This window comes from Dermacentor silvarum, chromosome 4, assembly GCF_013339745.2.
Source record: "Dermacentor silvarum isolate Dsil-2018 chromosome 4, BIME_Dsil_1.4, whole genome shotgun sequence".
NCBI lineage: Eukaryota > Metazoa > Arthropoda > Arachnida > Ixodida > Ixodidae > Dermacentor > Dermacentor silvarum.
In genome coordinates this window covers 52,196,083-52,219,104 of record NC_051157.2, presented here as the reverse complement: position 1 = coordinate 52,219,104, position 23,022 = coordinate 52,196,083, and the positions used below count along the sequence as shown (strand labels likewise).

General features: G+C 43.4%; 1 protein-coding gene across 1 annotated transcript in view; it reads right to left on the bottom strand.

Moving 5' to 3' along the window:
• LOC119450034 (E3 ubiquitin-protein ligase HERC2-like) overlaps window positions 1-23,022 on the bottom strand; it is a 154,818-nt gene that overhangs the window by 29,101 nt on the left and 102,695 nt on the right. Inside the window, 12 exon segments of the mRNA XM_049665596.1 lie at window positions 529-636; window positions 732-885; window positions 2,639-2,821; window positions 2,886-3,031; window positions 6,915-7,147; window positions 7,893-8,079; window positions 10,832-11,057; window positions 11,618-11,762; window positions 12,825-13,078; window positions 18,601-18,778; window positions 21,189-21,279; window positions 22,341-22,481. Of these exon segments, the coding sequence (XP_049521553.1) occupies window positions 529-636; window positions 732-885; window positions 2,639-2,821; window positions 2,886-3,031; window positions 6,915-7,147; window positions 7,893-8,079; window positions 10,832-11,057; window positions 11,618-11,762; window positions 12,825-13,078; window positions 18,601-18,778; window positions 21,189-21,279; window positions 22,341-22,481 (2,046 nt within the window).

The following is a 23,022-nucleotide window of genomic DNA, read 5'->3' as shown; positions in this document are numbered from 1 at the left end:
GAAATCAATCGCCAGAACTTGCGGCGTAACATTGTTTACAAATAAGACCTACGCTGATGACTACATCAATAGGTGCTGCACTCTTTAATTCATTGCTCACAAGAACTTAAAAATAAAATTGAAATACATTCTAAGCTGCATTTGCTATTGATACTTTACAGATGATACCAATGAGCTCGCAGCAATGCAATCTATCAGTTATTTTGAGTCAGTACCCCTTTAAGTAAAAGCAACAACTCCACAGTTATACCAGGAATCTCAGTGTGAGCTCAGCACAAAAAACATACTGAAGCATACTGTCTGCATTAAAGGTTAGGCACAGGGGCCATAAATAAAGAGCTAAAACTATGTTAGGGAACAGCCCAGCCTACATGAGATTGCTTACAGAAACTCAGTAATGTCCACAAAATGGCTCAAACGTTTATTGCAGAAGCAAGACAAGCTTCCTAAATGCCTGGCCTTCAAATTTATTTAATGCTCAAACACTACTTGACGTTAAGTGATGCCTGAGATGGCAGTCATGCCCACCTGATCTGGTAGCAACGGTTCTTCCTGAGCCATCCATAATAAAAAGTGGGTCGTTTCGTCTTTCTGTGGAGCACTGCCTGTCAAATTCAATCTGAAGACTTTCAGCACCTGCAACGGCGCAAGGTGAACATTTCTCCATACAAAGGTGCCACCATATAAAAAATGGCAATCAAGAATAACAGCTTTTGTCTGCAAGCTCGCACCTGGAATCCTAACATGTCCTGTCAGTGTGGTGTCGTCAGTGTAAGGATGACTGGACTCCTGTACAACAGGAAGAGGTACTGAGCGCCTGGACTCAATGTCTGATGCCACATCCTCCAGTTCTGTAACACAGATCTCAAGCAGCATTTCTGCAACCTGGTAAGTTAGGAAGAGAAAGGAAGAAAGAGGAATTACCTCTCCAGTTATAAAGTTGTACAGTTCCACAATGTATAAATTACTCACTCAACTGGCTACAAAGCCATCACAACTATCAACTTATACTCCTGTCACTCACTTCTTTCAATGACCACTAAAACCAATGACAATCGAAATCTGTGAGCTTCATTGATTTCAATTCATAAACTCGTACATCTGTTGTTGCACATGAGACAGGAGGATAATGAGCCTCATTACTGGTAATCACAAAGGTACACAAGGACATTGCCAACAAATGTAAATCTGGAAATGTTCCACTGCTTCATTGATTTCAATTCATAAACTCGTACATCTGTTGTTGCACATGAGACAGGAGGATAATGAACCTCATTACTGGCAATCACAAAGGTACACAAAGACATTGCCAACAAATGTAAATCTGGAAATGTTCCCTCATGAATATGGCAAAAGCTCAACAGTAATCAATGAACAAATACAGTTGACTTCTGTTAATTCGATGTTTCGATTAATTCGATCCTTACCGGAGGTCCCGGCCGGCCCCCATGCATTTTAGGGGCACAAACTTTCATTATTTCAATCCTATGATTGGCTCTCGCCGGATAATTCGAACTTGCCAGTCAGCATGCACATGCCCGACTCCTATGGTGACCCCAATCGCGACCCCTAAAGTAATAGTGTCTGCCTCAGCGGAGCTCAGGGAACAGTGAATGCGTTGAACACACGTCATTTCCCTTCGAAAATGGACCTTTTCGGCCTGCCTTACGAACATTTTCAAACAATAACTGTGGATCAGAATGTCTAATTACAGCATTTACCCGATTTTCCCGACTGTTTCTTTTAAATTGTTTTTTTCCAGGGAGATTGGGCCACAAATTGACTGCGTGGTGCAATCAATACGAAGCCAAAACCGCCTTTTGGGCGTTTGTATGCTGTACTGCACAACATGAATGTATTGCGGCAAAGTTTGACTTTTAAAAACCATGCAGCAAAGCTTACTTTAGAAAACCGGCCCCATTGTGCAATACATAGACCCTTGGCAATCCTTCTTGCTAAAGAATCGGGTGTGTGTTAGATTTCCACTTTGTTTAGGAGCTTTAATGTCCTTTCTACGTTAGTTTTCTACTTTGGAAACATATTGTCTCGGTATACAGGCCCATATCGAGTGCTGCGTGCCGTGACTCCAGTTACGTATGAAATCGCCCTAGTCAGTACCAGTGCCTCGTCTGCCCCGCCTTCCACTGACGTTGTGCACGTAGCACGCCTAAAACCGTATTACCCTCCTGTTCCCACTGATATTTAGACGCACCGGGACGGTGCTTCTGCCGCCGGGGATTATGCTACATGCACATTGCGTGTTTCTTCTGGACGATGCGCGCAGGCGCCTAGATGAAGAAAACGAACTGCTCTGGGCTCTCGAGCTATCGGCTGATCTGGCTAGCGCTGCAGCTATCTTTTGTAGATATACTTGTAAATAGTCTCCAGTACTTAATCCTTCGTTCGCGTAACAATATAAAATGGGCGGGCATTTGATTCAAGGGTGTGTTATAATCGGGCGAATACTGCCAAATGAATCAGCAGTGTATTCTCACGTTTCTTCTGCATCTTGTTTAATTCAACCCGCCAGATAATTCGATCACGTTCGCCGGTCCCGTCACAGTCGAATTAACGAAAGTCCACTGTACTATCACGAAAGAGAAACGGTTTTGTAAGCAGCTTAAATATGTTAGCATACCAGTGGGTTCGCTTGTGCCATTGCCTTAAGGACATCTGAAATTGCATCCTTCGCCTTTTCACTGGCACGCCCAGCAACAGCCAATTTCAGCAGGTCAACGAGAGCTCGGGCATCTTCGGCTGTTAGCCGTGCAGTGAATTCATCAAGAAGTGAGTGGATAGCTTCTGGTTCTGCTGGTGTCATCTGCGGGTCAAAAGTAAAGAATTTCTTAATATCACAAGCTAGATATCCATTGGTGCTTGCTTACCTGTTCCGAAGACGAAAATGTTGCTGCAAACACACTCGCAGCAGCAGACGACATCCGTGACGATAGGCTTCCAGAGCTCGGAAGTGAAGGCACAGATGAAATCATCTCGGCAGCTCGAGTTTCGCTTTCATCTGACCCAGATAGGGCTTCCTGCACATAAAATAGAGCTTGGCTCATGAGCTCCATAAATTTTCAATGTGAAAAGTGTAAATTTACTGAAATATGCTAAATAGACACTCACGATGCCTTGTGCAGCACACAAAGAACTAAAATTAAAACAAAAACAAAAGCAAATGCGACAGACAAGAAGATGAAAGGATGCAGACAATCAGAGGGAGCAATGCTTCAATGTCACACACGATGACAGAGTGCAATTCGTGCTCTTTTTTCCTGTGTGACACTGTGGTATTGCTCTTTGTCATTGCTGTGTCCTTCAGTCCCTTTATTTGACAGTGCAAAAGAATTGCAGTCTCACTTCAATACAGTGAACACAGATATAACGAATTAATATAACGCAGATATAACGAATTAGTATCGGACACAGTTAAACCTCGATATAGTGAACTCAGTAAAATCGGCAATTTGCTTCGCTACATCGAAAGTTCGTTGTATTGAAATTAGACCTTTCTTGCAAAGAAGTACATAAGGCGATAGATTTTTCTTGCACGGAAGGAGCTGCAATATTTTCCAAATTATCAGGCCATCAAAAAACCAAAACTTGAATGAGAAAAAAAGTTCATCTTGTTGAATTTGAGAGTAGGCGACGAAAAATATGGTTTCATGTCATGTCGACAATATTTTCGCATCGGTGGTACGAATTAAGTGAAGCCAGCCATGCTATCGCATCCGCTCCACCCTCACGGCTGATCGCCCGCAGCTGTGGAGAGCAACTGCTTTGTCTGCCTCTCCCTACAGTGCATCTACAAAACGCGAGATTACGCAACCTTCAGTACTAAACGCGCAGGAAGAAAGTGCGCTTGATGCCATGCCATCTTGGCATGCCCCCTCTTAGCACATGCAGCAGATTATACACCTGAGAATATATATACATCTATCAGTTATAACGACCACATTTCAGTGCATTTATAATTTTCTAACCCTCCCCATGGAAACTGCTTCCAAATATAACGAATATTTTTTAAATCGCCGTACTGCTACAATGAACGCTTCAAACCCAGTCACGGTAAAAAGAGGGCACATGCGAAGTGCCAAAGCATGGAAGACTGGGAAGGCACTCTGCCCTCCGTGTCACTCTTGCGCGCATTTGATCGCATTACCGTGAGCTCGTTCTTCGCCCCCTTTCCCCTTGCTTACGCAGGAAGATTGCACTCATCAAGCTTTCATCCTTCATGGCTCACCCTCGCACAATAGTATCTTATTGCACTTGGACTTTATATGGATCATGACGCTGCTCCGCTTCAGCAATCACTCTTTGTCGCACAGTGTGCAATTTGAGAGGTGCGTACGCAAGCAGCTGCATGTAATTCAACCACTTAACCATGTGCATCTGAGGAAGTTTCCATTTATTGTCTTGGTATTCCTTCACGGTGGCAGTGAAATTTCAATACACTGAAATCATGTATAAACATATTTCGTTATATTGAGGTTCTAAATACATAGTGTTCTATGGCCGAGAAGTTATGAAAAGTTTATTACTTCGTCATATCGAAAATTTCATTACATTGAAGTTCGTTATATCAAGGCTTAACTGTATAACAAAGTAAATCCAGAATGTTTCTCATCAATATCGGCGTGTAACAAATATATGCTTATAACGAATACCACGTATCATGAAGGTATTTTCGTGTCGGATACGACTTCGTTACAAGGAGGTTAGACTGCAGTGCACAAAAATAAACGCAAAGTTTCCTGACATATCGTATTTACTCTATTGTAATGCGAACACGATTGTAACGCGAGGGGTGACTTTTCATTGCGTCCTTCAAGAAAAAATAAACCCGCGAAAGTAACGCGAGGGGTGACTTTTTATTGCGTCCAGCAAAAAAAAAAAAAAATGAAGAAAACCGCAAAAGTAACACGAGACCACCAGATGCATAAAAAAGTCGCAGTTTCGCCCGAAAGGCGAAGCATCAATTGCGATAGAAAATTAGTAGATTTGCTTACTAACTGAGTTAACAAGCGTGGTGTCAGCGCACACAAGCAAGCATGAATAGATCACACTCAATGACCGCAGACAACCACTGTCAAAACGCTGGTGTGAGCAAGCGTGGCGACAGCAGCGAGCGAAGGTTCGTGCGGTCTATCGTTTAACGGAAACTGAGCGGCGAAAGCACAGTGCATACAAAGGTCAAACCCGTGTGGAGATTGCTTTCAAGATACGGTGCGTGACAGCCCGCAGTCGCACAAAGTACAAGTACGGGGAGTAGAAGCCACACCCCCTCTCTCCCGCGCTGCCTTCCTGCTTTCCTCTTTTCACGTGGGAGATTTAGTTGCCAATTACCCTTGCGCCTGGTCGCGAGATACGCATTTGGTACCACAGCTAAACCTTGCCTCCCCCTCCCTCCCATTCCCCCACGACCTTTCAGATGGAGACGTCACATTTGCTCTCCACCGTGCGTTCGCTTTCTGTCAAAGCGTGCGTCCCTCACGCTTTTACTTCTACACGCTTGGACCATCGTCATAAGGTGAACATCCCCTTCCACAAAACGTCTACCTATGGTAATTCATTTCTTCCAAAATCATGCCAGGAATGGAATCACCTACCGGATCGACTAGTCTATATAACTAACATCGATGACTTCCGTAAGGCACTTACTAACGTTATCTAGTATGCCTTGATGTGAATGTATAGCAAAGCAGTTCCGTTTTCTCCTGATAAGTATTGTTTATCAGTTATTTCTATTTTATTATCTACCTAATCTACAAACAGTATGTTTTGTATTATGCTTTATTTTCTATAATTCTGTGCTTATCACCTCACTCTAACTTGCCCTATATACCATGCATTTATATTTCATCTCTATTACCGAAGTTTTCTGTTTTTCTTTGCATAATTATTTTTTGTTACCATGATATCCTTATTGTGTCGCTCCTACTTGCATTATTTTTACATTGTACCATGCATTGTCATCTGATTAGTATTCGTGTTTTCCTTTCTCCTTTTTTTGTATAGTTATCTGTATATATTAGCCCCTCCCCTCTGTAATGCTTCATTGTAAGCCCTGAGGCTACTATAAATAAATAAATAAATAAAACGTGCCAACCTTTGCCATACACCCTATGGCGGTGTACCATAGCAACCATAAAGCCATGGTCCCTGTGGTCACTAAATAAATAAAAACCACCGGATCATATATATTTCTCATTCTTTAATAGTTCAAATAACCAATTACACCATCATATCTTGACAGTCATAATTGGAAATACATAATTCCCACCATAGTACAGCTTCGCTGGTCTTCCATCTCAACCCCAGTGGAAGGGCTGCCAGTTTTTTTCTATACCTTGCCCCGATTCCAATTTCTAGGAATACATATTGTTACGGGGAGAAAAGACGCTTGACAATATATTTACAAGATATATACAACGGGCAGAAGACACGCATACAAGATGAAGCCCGTGCGCGTGACTATCGGTGATCGTCGTCTTAGTCAGTCCTGTCATCATCGTTCGCTACTGCAGTGCCTCGTAGCAATATGCACTCTATAAACGATGATTTACCTTTAGATGCAGTGCACAAGCAACAGCAAACTTGGAAACAGCAATGATGGACAAGCAACACAGTTTTTAGACCACAGTGAATTTTTCAGTGCCTTTACTGTTGCCAATGATTTCGCCTGCTTCAGGAACTTGTTCGTATAAACTTGCTTGAAGCAAGTACCGCTCTGATGTCATTTCAACACCAGAAGACTTCCAACAGAAAGTTCAGAAACCGACGGGCGAAACCTTTTCTCGAACAGACTTTATTGTTTCTAAAACTTAACGTTCGTAAAATTGTAAAGTGAGCCCCAATTCTTGTAAACCTGATGGAAAATTGGAGAAAGTTGGCAGGCATGACTGAGGAATTACATGCCTGTGCAGTAGGCAGCTTTCCAGGCGGCGGGCTCTCGTGCATGTCAGCTGTGGGTGCCAGGGGTTCCGCCGAGCCTGCAGCAGTTGCTGCCCTGACTGACTCTGATGGGGCAGCTGCTGCCTGAGGTGGGTCCTCTGCCTGACTGCTGGTTGCTTCACAAGACGCAGGCCTGCCTGAAGACAGCTGAGCCACACCCGTGTGAGGCAACAAGGCACTCACTACTATGCTCCTGCAGGGGAAATATTAACAGAAAAACAGTGTTATAGAGACTGTGAAAACTCATAAATAAATGCAACATTAAGGAGTTTTAGAAACAGCGTCACCAAGGGGCTTTGTGTACCCTAAACTCCAAAACTACCTTTGTACATCTTTTGCACTCTTTTGTACGCCTGGCCCTAACTGAGTCGCCTATATTTAAAAGTCCCTAATTACGGAAGTGAACAAGTGCTCCTGTCACACAAGTGCCTCTAAGGTATTAAAATTCGCTGCTGTAAGTCACTTGGCATGCAACTACATGAAGCATATTTGTCACGCCTTTGCCCATGAGGACCTCGGAAGCCATAGACCTGTAGAGCTCAAAGGAGCTGCCTGAAAAATACCTTTGGCCAACCACAGTACCTGACAACATGAAAACATCAAAAGCCTACAAGATGCAGTAGAATAAGTTAACTACACTTCATAAACATTTTTCAAAATTTAAACAAAGTGTGTTACAGTAGCTTTACTTTCAAACAAGCTTTGTTAAGCTGAATTCTCCAACGACCTGAAGAGTGTGGCTATGTTGGCAAAGGATTAGTTCTAGCACCTACAGCTTCTTATATGTGATGTGAACTGCAATGCATGAATGTATCCACACATTCAACAGTTGACTCAAGATTCAAAAGTAAGGTAGGAGCCATATCTTCATGCCACTGACAGCCTCCTACATTTATCAAAAGCAATAAAATGTATGTGAAAAATGGAGGGCTTCTCACCTTGCGTGCATAATCTGGAGAGCCTGCAGCACCTGGTGCAATGCCTGCTGCTTGGCCTCTATGCCATCAAGTGAAAGAAGAATCTTGGTAAGAGATGGTCTTGCCATTTTGCTTCGCTTTGACTGTGCATTGGTGTCCTGGGAGCTCTCGGGTTCTGCAGTCATTTCTGATGCGGGATCTGCAGAGCCTAATGATGACAGAAAACATGCAAATCAAAAAGAACTTGCTGTGAGAAAAAATTAAGCAGTCTGCTATACTAGAGTTTGTTGTGCTGTATTCGTGGGCTAATGGAGGGACACTTAATGAGCTTGTGTACTAAGGCAACATGTAAGTGAATATCTGACATCATTGCAAAATATGAAATCATGCTACCATTGCTTACCCAACCTTGCACTGTACTAGTACAGACAAATGCAGACAGCACAGTACAATGACACGCACAGGTTTCAGCCTTAACCAGAAGCATCTAGACCTGCTTATCAATTTAATGGCACTAATTAAAGGTTAACTAATCAACATTTAACTTATTAAGAGCCTCATGCCTTTATCACGATGAACTGCAACTCATAGTTGGCATTCCGTTATGCAGAATTAATATTTTTTTCCAGTCCTTCTTCCCACACACTGCCAAACAGTGGAACTACCTTCCTGTACCAGCTGTAACTATTCAAGATCATAAGAAATTTATTAAATGTTTAGCTAACATTGTATAATAAGATACTTTTGTATTTGTAGTGTTTATAAACCACTTCCCTCTGTAATGTTTATTTTACCTTGAGGGTATTTGTGATACATAAATAAAGATAAACATAACACAGGTGGAAAACAGAGTACAAAGCACATGGTGCATACAACCATAAGTAAAATAAACCAAATTAAGCAAGTAGAACTGTCTTTATGTCTAGTTCTTGTGTCAAAAACAAGAAGTCACAGCAAAAGAGGCTGCTACAGTACATAATAATTAGTGGTGCAAAATATCAGCAGGCGAAAGAGTGCACACATGATAAGTAATGTTTTAGTGTTGTAAACTGCATAACAAAAGTATGGAGGCAAGATAAAACCAAATGTCTGTCATGAAAACACCATTTAAAACTATTACCATATATTCAACCTTGATAATCTTGGCTTTGCTAAATGAAAAATAGGTTTCTCAGGTGTATATATTTAGACTACAGTAAAGGACTGAATATATGAGTAAATTACAACTGCACAGACATATCTAGTGATTTAGCACAGCACTATGAACATCTTTACAAAGGAAAAGAATGTGCACGTACTGGCAAGTGAATATACAGACATTATGAATCATTGCCAATCTATAAGTGCAGAAAGAACCTTGACTAAACCAAGAGCAAAACAGAAAACTTTGTTCTTTATTTTGCATATGCATCTTCAACCATACATTAGTTCTGAACTGTATAGTAGTTCCTATGAGCTGAAGTCTAACCCTTGTGTGTAGAAATGCATCTTAACTTGAAGCCCATGCTTGAGTTGACCTAAATGATGTCTACCGTGAATGTGCCAAAGGAAATGCAATGAGCTCCTTGAGCATGTTCCCGCCAGGCATCATTTAAATCAAGTCAAGCATGGACTTCAAATTAGGTTGCATTTCTGAACACGGAGGTAAATTACAGAGAATGAATTCAAGGTTAGAAGTACAGTAAACCCTCGTTAACTCAAACTCTGATATCACGAAATATTAAGTAGCAATTTCTTTCTGGCTGTGGTTTCAACCAATGCGTCTTTCTCCCCTTATTTTGAAAAGTTTTTGCACCGAACTTCGGATATCTCGAAATCTCGACTTCAAAAATACCAGGAATAAGGCAACGGGGCAGCTTCAGCAGCGACGGATGCACTTGCTTTTTATCTGGCGGCAGCTCGCTGGCCGAGCCAGACGCCGTGCCAGGCCGCGCTCCCCACTTATTTCCCCCCTTTTGATGGGAAAGTGTCAAATGGCACATTGAGCAAAAAAGCCAGCGGTGTCTGTAGCAGTGAAACTTCCCGTTGGCTGTGACGGCATGTCCCAAGCGCACCTCGTGTGCTCGTGACGTTGGCTCAGTGCTTGCTGGCTCGGGCCTCGACGGAGCAGAGTGGAAGAAAGGAACATCGGCTGCCGCGGTACTGCCTAAGGGGAGAGGAACTCGCCGCAACGCCACGTCACCCTCGCTCTTGGAAGCCTGTGTTATCCACGCATTCCTTGTCCGCACAAGCTCTCGCCTGCGTTGTAACTGCGCCTCGGTAAGGCCAAATTAAAATGCGCCAAGCGTCTCAACATGCTAGCAGAGTGGGTGAAAGGGAACACCTGCTGACGCGGTATTGCGTGAGGGGAGAGAGCATCGCCATGATGCCACGTCTGCCACGTCAGCCTCGCTCTCGCAAGCCTGTATTATCCGTGCGTTCCTTGTCCACGCAAGCTCTCACCTGTGTTCTAACTGCGCCTCGGTAAGGCCAAATCAAAATACGCCAAGGGTCTCAACGAGCTCACTTGCCTGTGAGGAGTTCATAACATGAAGGACCACTCAGCGGTGTTCAAGTGGACATTAATGCTTTCACATTCAAAACTCATAAGTGCTTCGCTGTCCTCGAATTTTTTTTCTACCTATCACCGCTTACACGCACTTGCTCGGCTGCGCACAAGTGGCGATAGGTAGAAAAACAGGTAGGCATTACTGGCACTTGCTTGGCACAGTACCAGTAATGCTGTTGACCGTGGACGCCGACGTATCCGGTGCGGATGCATGTTAGGGTGACCGAAAATATTAATAGCGGGAATTTGGAAAGGCTCCATCTGGTCTATGCCCAGCCACAGGGCTTCTATTTTTGTCATTTTGCTTATCTCGAAACTGCACGTATCTCGAATATTTTTCTGGTAATTACAGCTTCGAGTTAACGGGGGTTTACTGTACTTTGATGATAGCCTGTATTGAAAACACACTGACCTAGTGCAGAAGATCCAAGAGGGTCTTTAGCCACTGCAAAGAGGACTGGGTTGTGGCCATTGGTGCGCGCCGACTCTGACGTCATCCACGCAACACTGTGTGATGATCCACAAGCTACTCGTGTGACTTTGATTCCATCTAAGCCATGCACCAAGGCAGGTTTGCGGTTCACTGTGGTATTGCCATTGCCTTGCTGCCCATGGTCGTTGTCACCCCAGGCATACACCTGAAAAATGATGAAACATGCCTTGGGCGTGAGCGAAAATAACAAACATTACAGCAGCATGCAATCAGCAAATGTGTGGCTCCCCTTTATGATTGTCTATTTCTCTCTTCTAAACCAGCTGCCACAAAACCCTACGTTGTAATGGCTACGTTTCATAAGGACGACTAAGTTACAATGACTACAGAACTTATATTCTGTTGATACTGCTTTTACCACTAGCTCTTACCAAATTCTGGACAGCCATAAGTATGAGTGGGCTCTTTTGCGAGGGCTGGCTAAATATTTGACAGAAAGAAACAAGCATTCATACAAACACAAAACTTCATGGTGATTGTGCATTGCTCAAACCACTGCTCATGAGCCTACAACTCCAAGCAAATACTGGTCCTTGGGGAGGCAAAACTTTGTGTGAGCTCCCTTTGTAATGTGTCAGCATAATATACTTAAAAAAAAATTACAAAAACGATGATCCCCCCTGTCACCTGCTTTCAAATACGCTTTATCACTGCACACATGTTCTACATTATTCATGAAAGAAAACAGAAATAAGCTTGACTTACCTGTCCTTGATCAGTCACCGCAAGGCAGTGCAAGGCTCCAACAGACACATGAATGACTTTTTTTCCCTGAAGACCTTCTACCAGTTGTGGCTTTCGAACATGAAAATCTGAACCATGTCCAAGGCGAAAGTAGTCCCCTTTGCCCCTGAAGGAAGTTGAATCACAAAAATTATATTTTTGTACCATATCAAGACCACCTTGCATACACCAAGAAAAAAAAATGAAAAGCTTAACACAAACACAATGCATAGTCTCTAAATACCTGCCATAGTACACAAGAAAGGTATTGCACCTACAATGTAGAAGCAAGATATCAGAAGGGATAGTTCAGACAGCCAATGCCTAGTCACTAACTAAGGCTCACGTGCGCTCAATGAAACAAGCAACACACAAAGTTGCGCACTATAATTTTAATTTTTTGACACACACAATATATATATATATATATATATATATATATATATATATATATATATATATATATATAGTTGATGGCAACTCCTTCAAATAGCCGATGCAACATCGCAACTTCGTAGCATCGCATGTGACATGATGCAAAACAAATGTCACATTATGTCAACATGAAACTTTCTACTACTACTATCATGAAATTTCAGTTACATGCTATAGCATTGTAGTTCAAGACTGAGCAAAACTTAATTACTGAGTTCTCTATGAAAATGACATTATAAAATGTGATAACATTACTTCTTTCTGTTGAAATATGTTTCTTCATACTGCTTAGTGATTTAGGGATTTTCGCAATTCTCTCTGCATCCTAAAAATCAGTTGGTGACTGTAACAGGGCTGATAAAGCTGCCACATGAGCAGCTTTCTTCCTCACTTTCCCCCCTCAATACTGTACTTTGTCTTGTGGAAATAGACCATATCATACCATTGTGCATGGCAGAATGCCATACAGTTGGTAGCCCATACCCATACTACACAGCACCCTGCCAAGCTTAGTTTCTATAAAAGGATGCCAAAACATTCGATTAGCAACACTGGCTTTCCTGTAGCCCGTGTTATTACATCCCAGTTTCAGTGTAAACATATGCCTCCAACCATGCTTCGCAAAGGCAAAGTGCCCAGCTTCAGAAACAGGCCACAGCATTGCAGAAAAAAGACACACACACAAAGAAAGAGAAAAAACAAAAGCTATAAATGCAGCGGTACCGTCAAAGGCCATCAACAGTGCCTTTCTTACCAGGTCCACACTTGTCCTGATCGGGTGAGCGCAAGTGAGAACTGCGCCCCGCATTCAAGCTGGCAGACGCCCAAGCCCTGCAGGCGTTCTACAGCATGGGGCAGGCTGCAGCCTTCGCTTCCACCTCGTCCCAGCTTTCCAAAGTCCCCGTCACCCCATGAGTAGACTGTGCCGTCTTCAGCCAGGGCCAGTGTCTGAGCGTCCCGGCTCCCGCATGCCACTTGCACAATGCGCTGCCCGGACAGTGCCACCACCTGTCACATGAGAGTGGAAGCAACACATTCTGTGTAAAGTCAACATGAGCTAAAGAAATGAGGAGCGTAGTGAGATATGCCATAAATATACTAGAACTGTGCCAATATTCAAAATCTTTATATATAGCATACAAATCAAGTAGTCTTTGATGTTCTATTCGCATTAAATTTGAGAATTCACTCTTGAAAGTTGTCAAATATTTGTTTCTGTTCAAATACTACAAGGGATAATAACAGTTGTTGCAGCCGACAGGGAAATACACTTATACGAGCAGAGACTCTTCTAAACAATTCTGCTGAAAAACAACTGCGATTGTTGTAGAGACGCCCCAATGACAGAGTGTATGCATGCTGATCACTACTGCAAAACAAGTTTCCAGTTGCTAAACAAGCATGCCTTGCCTTAGAAAGCCGATTACAAATTTTGTTGCTCGATTTTGGCAAAGAAATTTAAAGCTTGGTCAATCTCACCATGGCTGTATTCTTTTAAACCGGTCAACAGTGCTGTAGTAGTATTACACTTTGGTCCTTCAAGGAACACAACTCTCTACTATGTGCACGCAGTGATTCTTCATTTCATTGCTGCCCTTTTCATGGTGCACCAGATGCCATCATCTTTCAGTTATTTCACAATTACAACCTTCTCAGTTGACCTGAAATCCAGCTCAATCACATTCGACAAAATAATGTAAATAAGCCTTTTTTTGCCAAACAAACTTTACACAGCTTTGATATTTCACTTCGTTCAGAAAGTGGAAAATATTCTGTATTCGATTTGATAGTCGGAAGATAGTTTATCCTGAATGCTCATTTCTGAACCAATAAGAAAATTTGAAATTTCACTATTTGACAACCCCGAACTTGTGCTTTTAAATTTTAAGCAGTCATTTCTGGCAGCAGTCAGCTACTCGGGTCAGCTATAGAGCTACGAGGGCTCCGTATTCCCGAGAAGCTCCTTGTAAAATACATTCTGCCCCCCTTTCTGGTTTTCTACCACTTACTATCTCATACCTCCTCCCATACATAATGAGCTTGGAATGTAGACAGTGCATGCACATGCTTGGTTACAGGTAGTGAACACTTCGTGTCAATAGAAAATTGTGCATAAAAGAGACCAGGTGCATGTGAAAACTGCGCCCCGCATTCAAGCTGGCAGACGCCCAAGCCAAGTTCGTATGAAGCAGAGGGACTAGGTTTGTTGAGAATAAAGGCTTAAAATATAAGTACATTTAGGAAATGTATGCACAAATGTATTGAAATGCTCATGTTTGCTAAGTCATGCTCACATGCTGACCTTTTGGCATGGCCAAGCCTGGCCAATGGCAATAAGAGGCTTTCAAGAATTCAGCAGACAATTTTACCTTCATGTAACGTCAATTTTATTTTGGGGTTAATTCGATCCCGACCAAAGGTCCCAGCCGGCACCCATGCATTTCTATGATTCCAGTCCCACATAGGGGTGTGCGAATACAGATTAGTAGATTTCGAATCGATTATCAAATTGAATCAATAAAAAAATCTGAATATCGAATTGAATATCATATATCAGAATATTTTTCACAAACTTTAACGCTTCCAAATTTTGGTCAAGAAATATGGCGCTGCACATGCTCGGGAGTCTCCTAGCATTTCATAACAAGAATGTAGCAAGCTATCAGTAACTTAGGTACAGCCGCCCAAATCTTTAACCACCGTGCGCGAGTGGCGACTTTCTGTGCACCAGCACCTTAAATTAGGAACAAACTTACAAATGACTACGCTATCTTCACGAGCCTTGTGAGCATTAGTTAACCTTGACCGTTTTGCAAGTTCGTTCCATCGTAATGCACTGGACAGCAGAAAAAAAAAAACATACATAGAAATCAAGATATAAAGTATGGTATAAAGAGGACACCAAATTAGTATGCCAGCTCTGATTAGAGCTCAGTTCTTGTATATGAAGGTCTGGAAAATAATTTTTTCTTTTGTCAAGAGAATTTTTATTGAATAGAATCAAGGTCTCCCTTTTTTTTTTTTTTCATCTGAAACTAATGAATTAATGACGTTCTGCTGTACTCAATACCAATGAGGTTCTCAGTTTCACCGTGAACCTCAGTTTTGCGGCAATCTTTTATTTATTGCATAGCAGAGCAGGTGCCCTCTGTGCCTTTTCATTGTCAGGTTCAGCATGATTTGCCACCTGTCCAATACAGTCGAACCCATTTATAACAAATCCGATAGTTCCACGAAAAGTGGTCATTATATGAGTTGATTATATATGGACTCACCCTTAAACGCTCAAAAATTAACCACACTGAAGCTGACGTCAGCAGTTACAATTAGGCAGCACTTTGGTCCGAACAGCAGATTTTCACTGTCACTTTTGTTCCCGGTGCGTTCCCGCACCTAGCTTCAAACTTACACTAGGAGCGTCCATCTAAAGAACAGAATGCGGCGTCATGTAGCACTTTCAAAACGGCACCGGGTTCCGATCACCTGTCATTTCGAAACTGCAAGTGCAGCTGCCAGTTTTTTATTCGACAGCTTGTGATATATTTTACTACCAGCCATTCTGCAAAGTCTCAGTCATCATGGTCTCGGCATTACGACTGCGCGTCAGCCACACAAGAGCCATAAAATTATGTTATCTATGTCGCTTCGGGTGAAATAAAAATGCAATGTTCGAAAGGTAAAACGTCACCGTGAAAGGTTATCAGCAATTGTAAAACGCATAAACAAAGCGCCGCCGAACCGTGAGCTCCTGATAACAGCATAATAACCACCAACTCTTTGCAACATGGCATGGCGGCAGTGCGTGGTGCAGCGTTCTCGCCAGCTTGGGCCGCGTAAGGCCGTGTCGAAAGAAATGCTTGAGCAGCCATTCTTCCCATGGTGGAAAGATACGGACGGTTGTTCTAAATCACTAAAACAGGTGTAATGCCAGACAACTGCACAAAACGAGAGTGCCACCGTCGTGTCATCCGATATCGCACTGGCGCACGTGCAGGCACCTACCCCTCACCAAGGTGTTGATGCTGTACGTGGCACGCCTCCGTAATGAAGGCATACCTTGAAAACACGTGACTATGCATGACCTTCTTCGCAGCTTCTGAAATCCGTGCGAGGCGATCACTCGCTCATCTCGTCGCGGTTAGACTGGAGCAAGGCGCTCTGTCGTGCGCCCAGTCTTCCATGCTTTGGCACTTCGCGTGTGCCCTCTTTTTACCGTGACTGGGTTTGAAGCGTTCGTTGTAGCAGTATGGCGATCTAAAGAATATTCGTTATATCTGGAAGCAGTTTCCATGGGAAGGGTTAGAAAATTATAAATGCACTGAAATGTGGTCGTTATAACTGATAGATCATTATAAGTGGGTTCAACTGTATTCTGAAATCTCGAAGATCATGGCAAGTTTGCATGGCGCTCGCTCGCTGCACCCTCCCCCCCTTTCGTTCATCCGCCATCTGTGCAAATGCATGCAAACGATTAATGACACTATCGCGCCCGGCATGTAAATCTAAAGCTAGCCTTGTGATAGGTTGCTTGAAGCTACAAAAAGAGACCGATGTGCGTCTACAAACAGTGTCGGGAACAAGAGGCCGCCGTATGATGTGTCGCAATAATGGGAGCCGTGAAACTTTGTTGCCATCCTGTGCACTTGCTTTGATTTGCGAGGTGGTTTGTTGGTTTCCGAGTGTTGGGCAGCTGCTGCAAACAGATCTCTGTCGATTCGGCACCAAACTAACTTTAGCCACTAAAGCCCAATGAAGCTATGCTGATTAGGCCTAATGACCTAGGCACTGTGGCCGTGGCGAAAATTCACTGCCGGTTGATGTGGTAATGGGCTGCCAGTCACAAATTGCTTGCAGCTAATATGTTCGCACGGGTGGCTCATCAGTGATCGGTCCCAAGATCACATGTGCGGGTTAGATTGACAGCTGTTGAAGCAGCGTGAAGTTTGTCACCGCGCATTCAACACAATTTGCGTGGCTACGCATGGCTAATCAGCCTGATCTTCGCACACGCTTTTGCACTTTACAAAATACGTGCTGCTTTTGTAGCCACATCGTGTTATCATTTTTATCGGTCCTGCCAACCCGGATGAACCTCGTACCGACAGAGGCGACCCAGGCCGACGCAGTGCCATTCTGCAAGTTGCAGCGTTCGGCCGCTATGTGTACGATCCCCACATCTGGCCAACGCTGAAAAGCGCTCGCTGTAATCAAGTCCACTACCGTGTCACCCGGAATGGCCTGTGTGCGGTGCACTTGGTGCTCCTTTTGCACCGAAAACAAAGTCAAACGCTTGCTTGGGCGGCATCGAGCATGAAGAGCTCCGCAGTTCATGTGGACTGCACGGGTCTCTAAACCGAATAGATTGAATATTCGAAAAAGCGAATAGTAGATATTCAATTCGGTGATATTCGAGTATTTGCACAACCCTAGTTACAAACATTCGTTATTTCAATCCTAGAATTGGCTGTTGCCGGATAATTTGAAATTGTCCAGTCAGCACAACTGTGCCTGACCCCTATGGTGTCCCCAATAGCGACCCATTTAGTGGCAGCGTCTATCTCAGCAGAGCTTGGGCAACAGTGAATGCATTAAACACATATCATTTCCCGTAGAACACGCCTATTTTCGGCCCGCCCAAGTAAGATTTTCAAGCGATAAGCTGCATCACAATGTATGATTACGGTATTTACCCAAATCTAAAGTGCCTCTCTTTTTTTTAAGAAGATGGTGCCGAAAATTACCTGCGAGGTGCAATCGGATACAAAACCAAAATCGCCTTTGCGGCATTGGTATGCTTTACTGCATAACAGTAATGTATTGCGGCGAAGCTGACTTTAAAAACCGTGTGGCAAAACTGACTAAGAAACCACTGTGCAACACATATTAGACCCTTGCCCATTTTTCGTGCTAAAAAATCGGGTCCACAGTAGTTTTATGCTTTGTTTAATAGCTTTAATTTCATTTCTATGTTAGGTTTCTGCTTTGGACACACAGAAACTGGGTGCATGTTTGATTCAGGGGCATGTTAAAATTGGGCAAATACTGCCAAATGAATCTGCAGTGCGTTTTGGCAGTTTTTCAGCATCTTGCATTATTCAATACACCAGGTAATTCTATCAATTTCTTCGGTATCATCAGGGTCGAATTAAAAGAAGTCGACTGTAATGTGATATGCTGCTTATACATGAGCACAGTCTACATGTTGTAACAGGCATCACACAAGCAAATGTCTGTAGATCATAGCATAAGCAAAAAAAATAATTTTGTTTAGAACACAGCCACACAGCATCGAATTAGGACATGCATTGTATTGGTGAAACATGAAGCACCTGCATCTGTGTGTTGCATTCCTTGATTTTAAGTTGCATATCTAAGCTGCAAAGGTAGGTAGGTAGTAAAATTTATCCGTTTTTATAGAGGCAAGACTGCGGGCCGCTCCCACGTGGGGGAAATTTTTTTTTTTTTTTTTCGCAGTGCTCGTGATTTTTACATTTTCCCTTGTAATTGTATATAAGGAATGCTCAGTTCACCTGCTTTGGTCTTAGCTGGGTCAAGTTGTCACCATGTCCTAGACGACCATACTCGCCGAGTCCCCATGTGTAGAGCTCGCCACTGGAAGTGATGGCCGCACTGTGGGAACTTCCACAGGAAATGTCCCTCACACGCTTAGACTTCAGAGCCTCAACGAGACGGGGCCTTTCACAGCTCCTGAAATTGCAGGACATGGCACATGTGATCAATGTCACCACATAGCCTCGAACATGACTGCTCTTATTTCTGAAGCTGCAACAGCAGCAATTACAAAATCTGTATGTGAATCCTTAAATAATGTAAGATTGAGACTGTGTGAGAGCCACAGCAGTGCAGCAAACAACATCACCTCATATTTTTTTTAACTCCCTGTCCACCAATACTTTACATGACTGTTTTCTTTCAAAGCCATAACAATGCAAGCTTAACAAGATTCATCAAAGGTAAGAAAAGAAGTGAGAATCAATACTGGAAAATGTGGCTTGAAGAGTCTTAGACCCATGCTATAAAACACAATATTATCGAAGTGCACAGCTTTATTGAATATCAAAAATTTATTTAGGCAAGTCACATGCATTTGAAAATACAAATATAGAAGATGGGTATAAAGCCCCAGCATCAAGTGCATGCAACTGTACTTTGAATTCTTAAAAACTACTTTAGTGAAACAAAAAAAAAATTTATTTAGTTTTTACACATCTGTGTACAATAAAACCTCCTTGATACGATCCTGTTTCATACAATTTCCCAGTGTCAACATTCGCAATTGAGAACACAAAAAATGACCCAAAAATGACCCCATAAAGTTACGCGTTGTCCTGCTCAGACCCAGACCGTCAGGTCCGAACCATCCAGTGGGCTGAGCAGATCGCCAGATCCTACGGGCTCCTGACCACCTAGCGCAACCCCTAAAAATTCTAGGAATAAAGTTTTACCGAACCGAATCAATACACTTACAAGTGTCATCCCCCTTTACTGGCTAATACAATCCCGGAAAACGCCATCTTATGGCACCAACATTCAGTACAGCACCAAACTGCAATCACATGATATGTTTCCCGGCCGCTAGAGCCCAGGTGAACAAGAAAAGGTTCAAGGCACGCACGATCAAGAGCAGTAGGCACTTGCCACGGCAGCTTCTCAGCCCGCCTGTGTCAGGTGAAAATGCTAGCACGCACTCAAGTTTGCTATTCCAGTACTAGCAAATCTCGCACGTCCTCACACGTTGCATTCACAGCTATTGCTGCCAACCTAATTGCAATAAGCATCTTAACCTATCTGCTTCGCAGTGTGTGTGGCGTAGTGCCATTAGAAGCGTACTACATGCTTTAAATAGGTGAAACTCAAATGCAGCACCGTTCCCTGGTGCAGGTGCGCCAAGTGAACGTCGTGTTTTGCTCTGGCAGATCATATCCTGGCACTGCCCACCAGGGGGGCTATTCTGTAAAAGTCCACCTAGTGGACTGCCCACTTCGGCTGTCGCCATTGGCTGCCGCTTCACGAGGGTGAAAGAGACTGGCTGGCACCTTTGTGCTCGTGAAGCGGCAGGCAGTGGCGATAGCCGAAGTGGACAGTCCACTAGGTGAACTCTTACAGAATAGCCCCCCTGATCAATTTAGCTTCGGTTTTCCGTTGCCGTCTTAAAGCACTACGCAATAGTAAAACGACAATGCGCATCTTGGACTGCTTGGGCCCTATCAGCTCGATGTGCGTCAGCGGCGTCTCGTGCTGCAACACTTCACGCAACATTTCGCGCAACACTTCACATTACATACAGTATGTCAACTACAGTTGAGTCTGCCAAATTTTTGGTGACTTTCAATTGTATGTTTTCCTGGTTAGTACATTTTGTCTCGTGTTTTTATCCAAAACATATGAATGAGGTTCTACTGTATTCTGTTTGAGCCATTTATAAACAGTCTGTATTGAATGATGTGCACCCTATCAGAAGAAAATAAAAACTAGCCAGCCATTGCTGACAACAGCCAACTCGCCTTTACTTCTTTGCAAGAGTCTGCACATTTGTACAAAGAAGTGTTTTCTAATTCATGGTTTATTTTTTATAACCTGTTTGTTTTGACACTTCATGTAGAGGGAGCAGGACTCACCAAACTGCTTATGCAGCTCTTTTTTTTTTTCATCTATTTCTTCTATGTGCATGTGACCCAGGAAATAAATTTTGACAATAATGATGACAATTATAACTGCACTAGTGTAATTTTTATTTGTATTGGAAACATTACAGCTTCTTTGTCAGCAGCTACTACTATGTGTTGCTTTGTGTTGTTCCCCTTGTTATGCTCTGCAGATTTTACTTGTTTTCATGGGCTTGACATACAAAATACTCATGTTGGGCTGTTGAACTTTTGTATGCTCATGTCAATCTTTGCTGGCGCAACTTCGCATTTCTTTTCTTTGCTCCACTATTTTGTCTTTAATTCACTGTACAAGCCATGATTGCATGTAAAGTTCGTAAAAGGAGCAGGATCTCGTCAAGCTAGCCCACAACCTGCTTTCTGTTTCTGCTCCCTGAATTTTTGCAATTTGTCGTTATGCCAACAAAAATACCTGAATCAAAATGACTCACATTCTGTTGCCATGGCCCAACTTTCCATCATCCCCTTCACCCCAAGAGAACACCTTTCCATCCACGGTCAACGCAAGTGCATGTCTTCCACCTATGAGAAGTTGAGGTCGGCAATGAAGTACATATCTTGTGCAGCACACTACTACAGATTAATCTCGATAATTCGAACTCGAAGGGGCCCAAAAATTTGTTCAAATTAAAAGAAGGATGTATTTTTGAAGTATTCATGCACCATAGCACAATGCACGAACGGTGCGAGTTGTGAAATAATGCGGCATGCAAGCGCATAGCGAGCGAGGGCCACGAAACTTCCCACGCCGGCCAACACTCACTTCCCGATAACGGCAGAAAACGAAACTTCAGGGAGCGGGCAGCGCCGGCACGGCGACAGTCGCACGCGGAGACCGTCGAAGGTGAGGGAGGAGGGCGGCAGGGAAGCCTCGGAATTTGGCCTCAGCAGCTCCGTCACTTCAGTGGCTCCCCTCGCCCTCCCTCTCAACAGCCTCACCTTCGACTGTCACCGTGCGCACCCGGCGCCAGCTAAGCCCGCTCCCTGAAGTTTCGTTTTGTGCCGTTATCGGGAAGCGAGTGTTGGCCGGCGTGGGCAGTTTCGTTGGCTGGACTGGGACACCGCCGCTGCTTCCCGCTGCGTTGCAGCATGCAAGGTCAACACGCGACTAGAAAATAGAGGAAGCATAAAGGAGAAGGGTTCACTGCCATTTTCTCCACGTGGCTGAGACGTCGGCACGTACACGCGTGTTCCGGCGCAACGCAGAAACGGCAACCTTGCCATTTGAGAGAGGGTGAAATTTCCACCGCGCTTTTCTTTTTTTTTTTATGTTCGTTCACACGCAGCATTGAGGGGTCTCTCCTAAGCTTTTGCTCTATGGCGGGGTCGGAGCAATGCCAGTCGGAGGCGCCGCCGTGTGATTTGGCGTGCTGCTGAGAGCATTGTCGGTGCACGGTATGTTCAAATTAACCGTCGCAAATGCTTTCGCGTTCGAATTACCAGGCGTTTTTGCCCATTGGAACACACATAACTTTGACGGGACCACAGTGTGAGTTCAAATAAACCGGAATTTCGAATTAAGCGTGTTCGAATTAACGAGATTTGACTATATATGCCAAAACATGATATCATTTGTTGCTCACCAGAGTGAACAGCCACTTTCCTAACCACATACTGGCCAAGTGCCGTCAACTGCCGGGGTATGGACACATTGTTGCAATGACCAAGACCAAGTCGCCCGTTGGTGCCTTCTCCACAGGCATACACTTTGCCATCATGAGAAACTGCAATAGTGTGTTGAAAGAGCACAGTGAGTATAATATAGTAAGAGGCACTGCTATCTAAAAAGCACCATATCGTCAAGGTGCTGACACATTGATCTTTTGTGTGACAGTTTGAAAATTTTGCACGAAGACAAGTGTCAACAGTAACAGACAGGTGGCAATGTACAATTAATAGAGCAAATAAAAATGACAAGTATTTTATTGTGCCGATTGAAAGAACGCCGCAATAGGCATGCAGTCAGTGGATTATTCTTTTGGGCAGAAAAATAAACTTTCACTTGGTGAGCCTTGAACTGCTTCAATGGCATAACACTTTTTACAAACATGTGCAAATGTGCTGTCGGCAGTTCCATCCCATGGAACAAGCAACAATAATAAGGGTGCACGACATAAACATGAATCCTTGAAAGTTTTGGTGCTTTGGAGTGTCGTTAACAACATGTTTATTGTGGTCAGTGTCAGCCAACTTGTCACAAGTGTGACAGAGCCGTTAGAAACCAAACCACAAACTATGCACAAACAATTTCATCTTTATGATCGG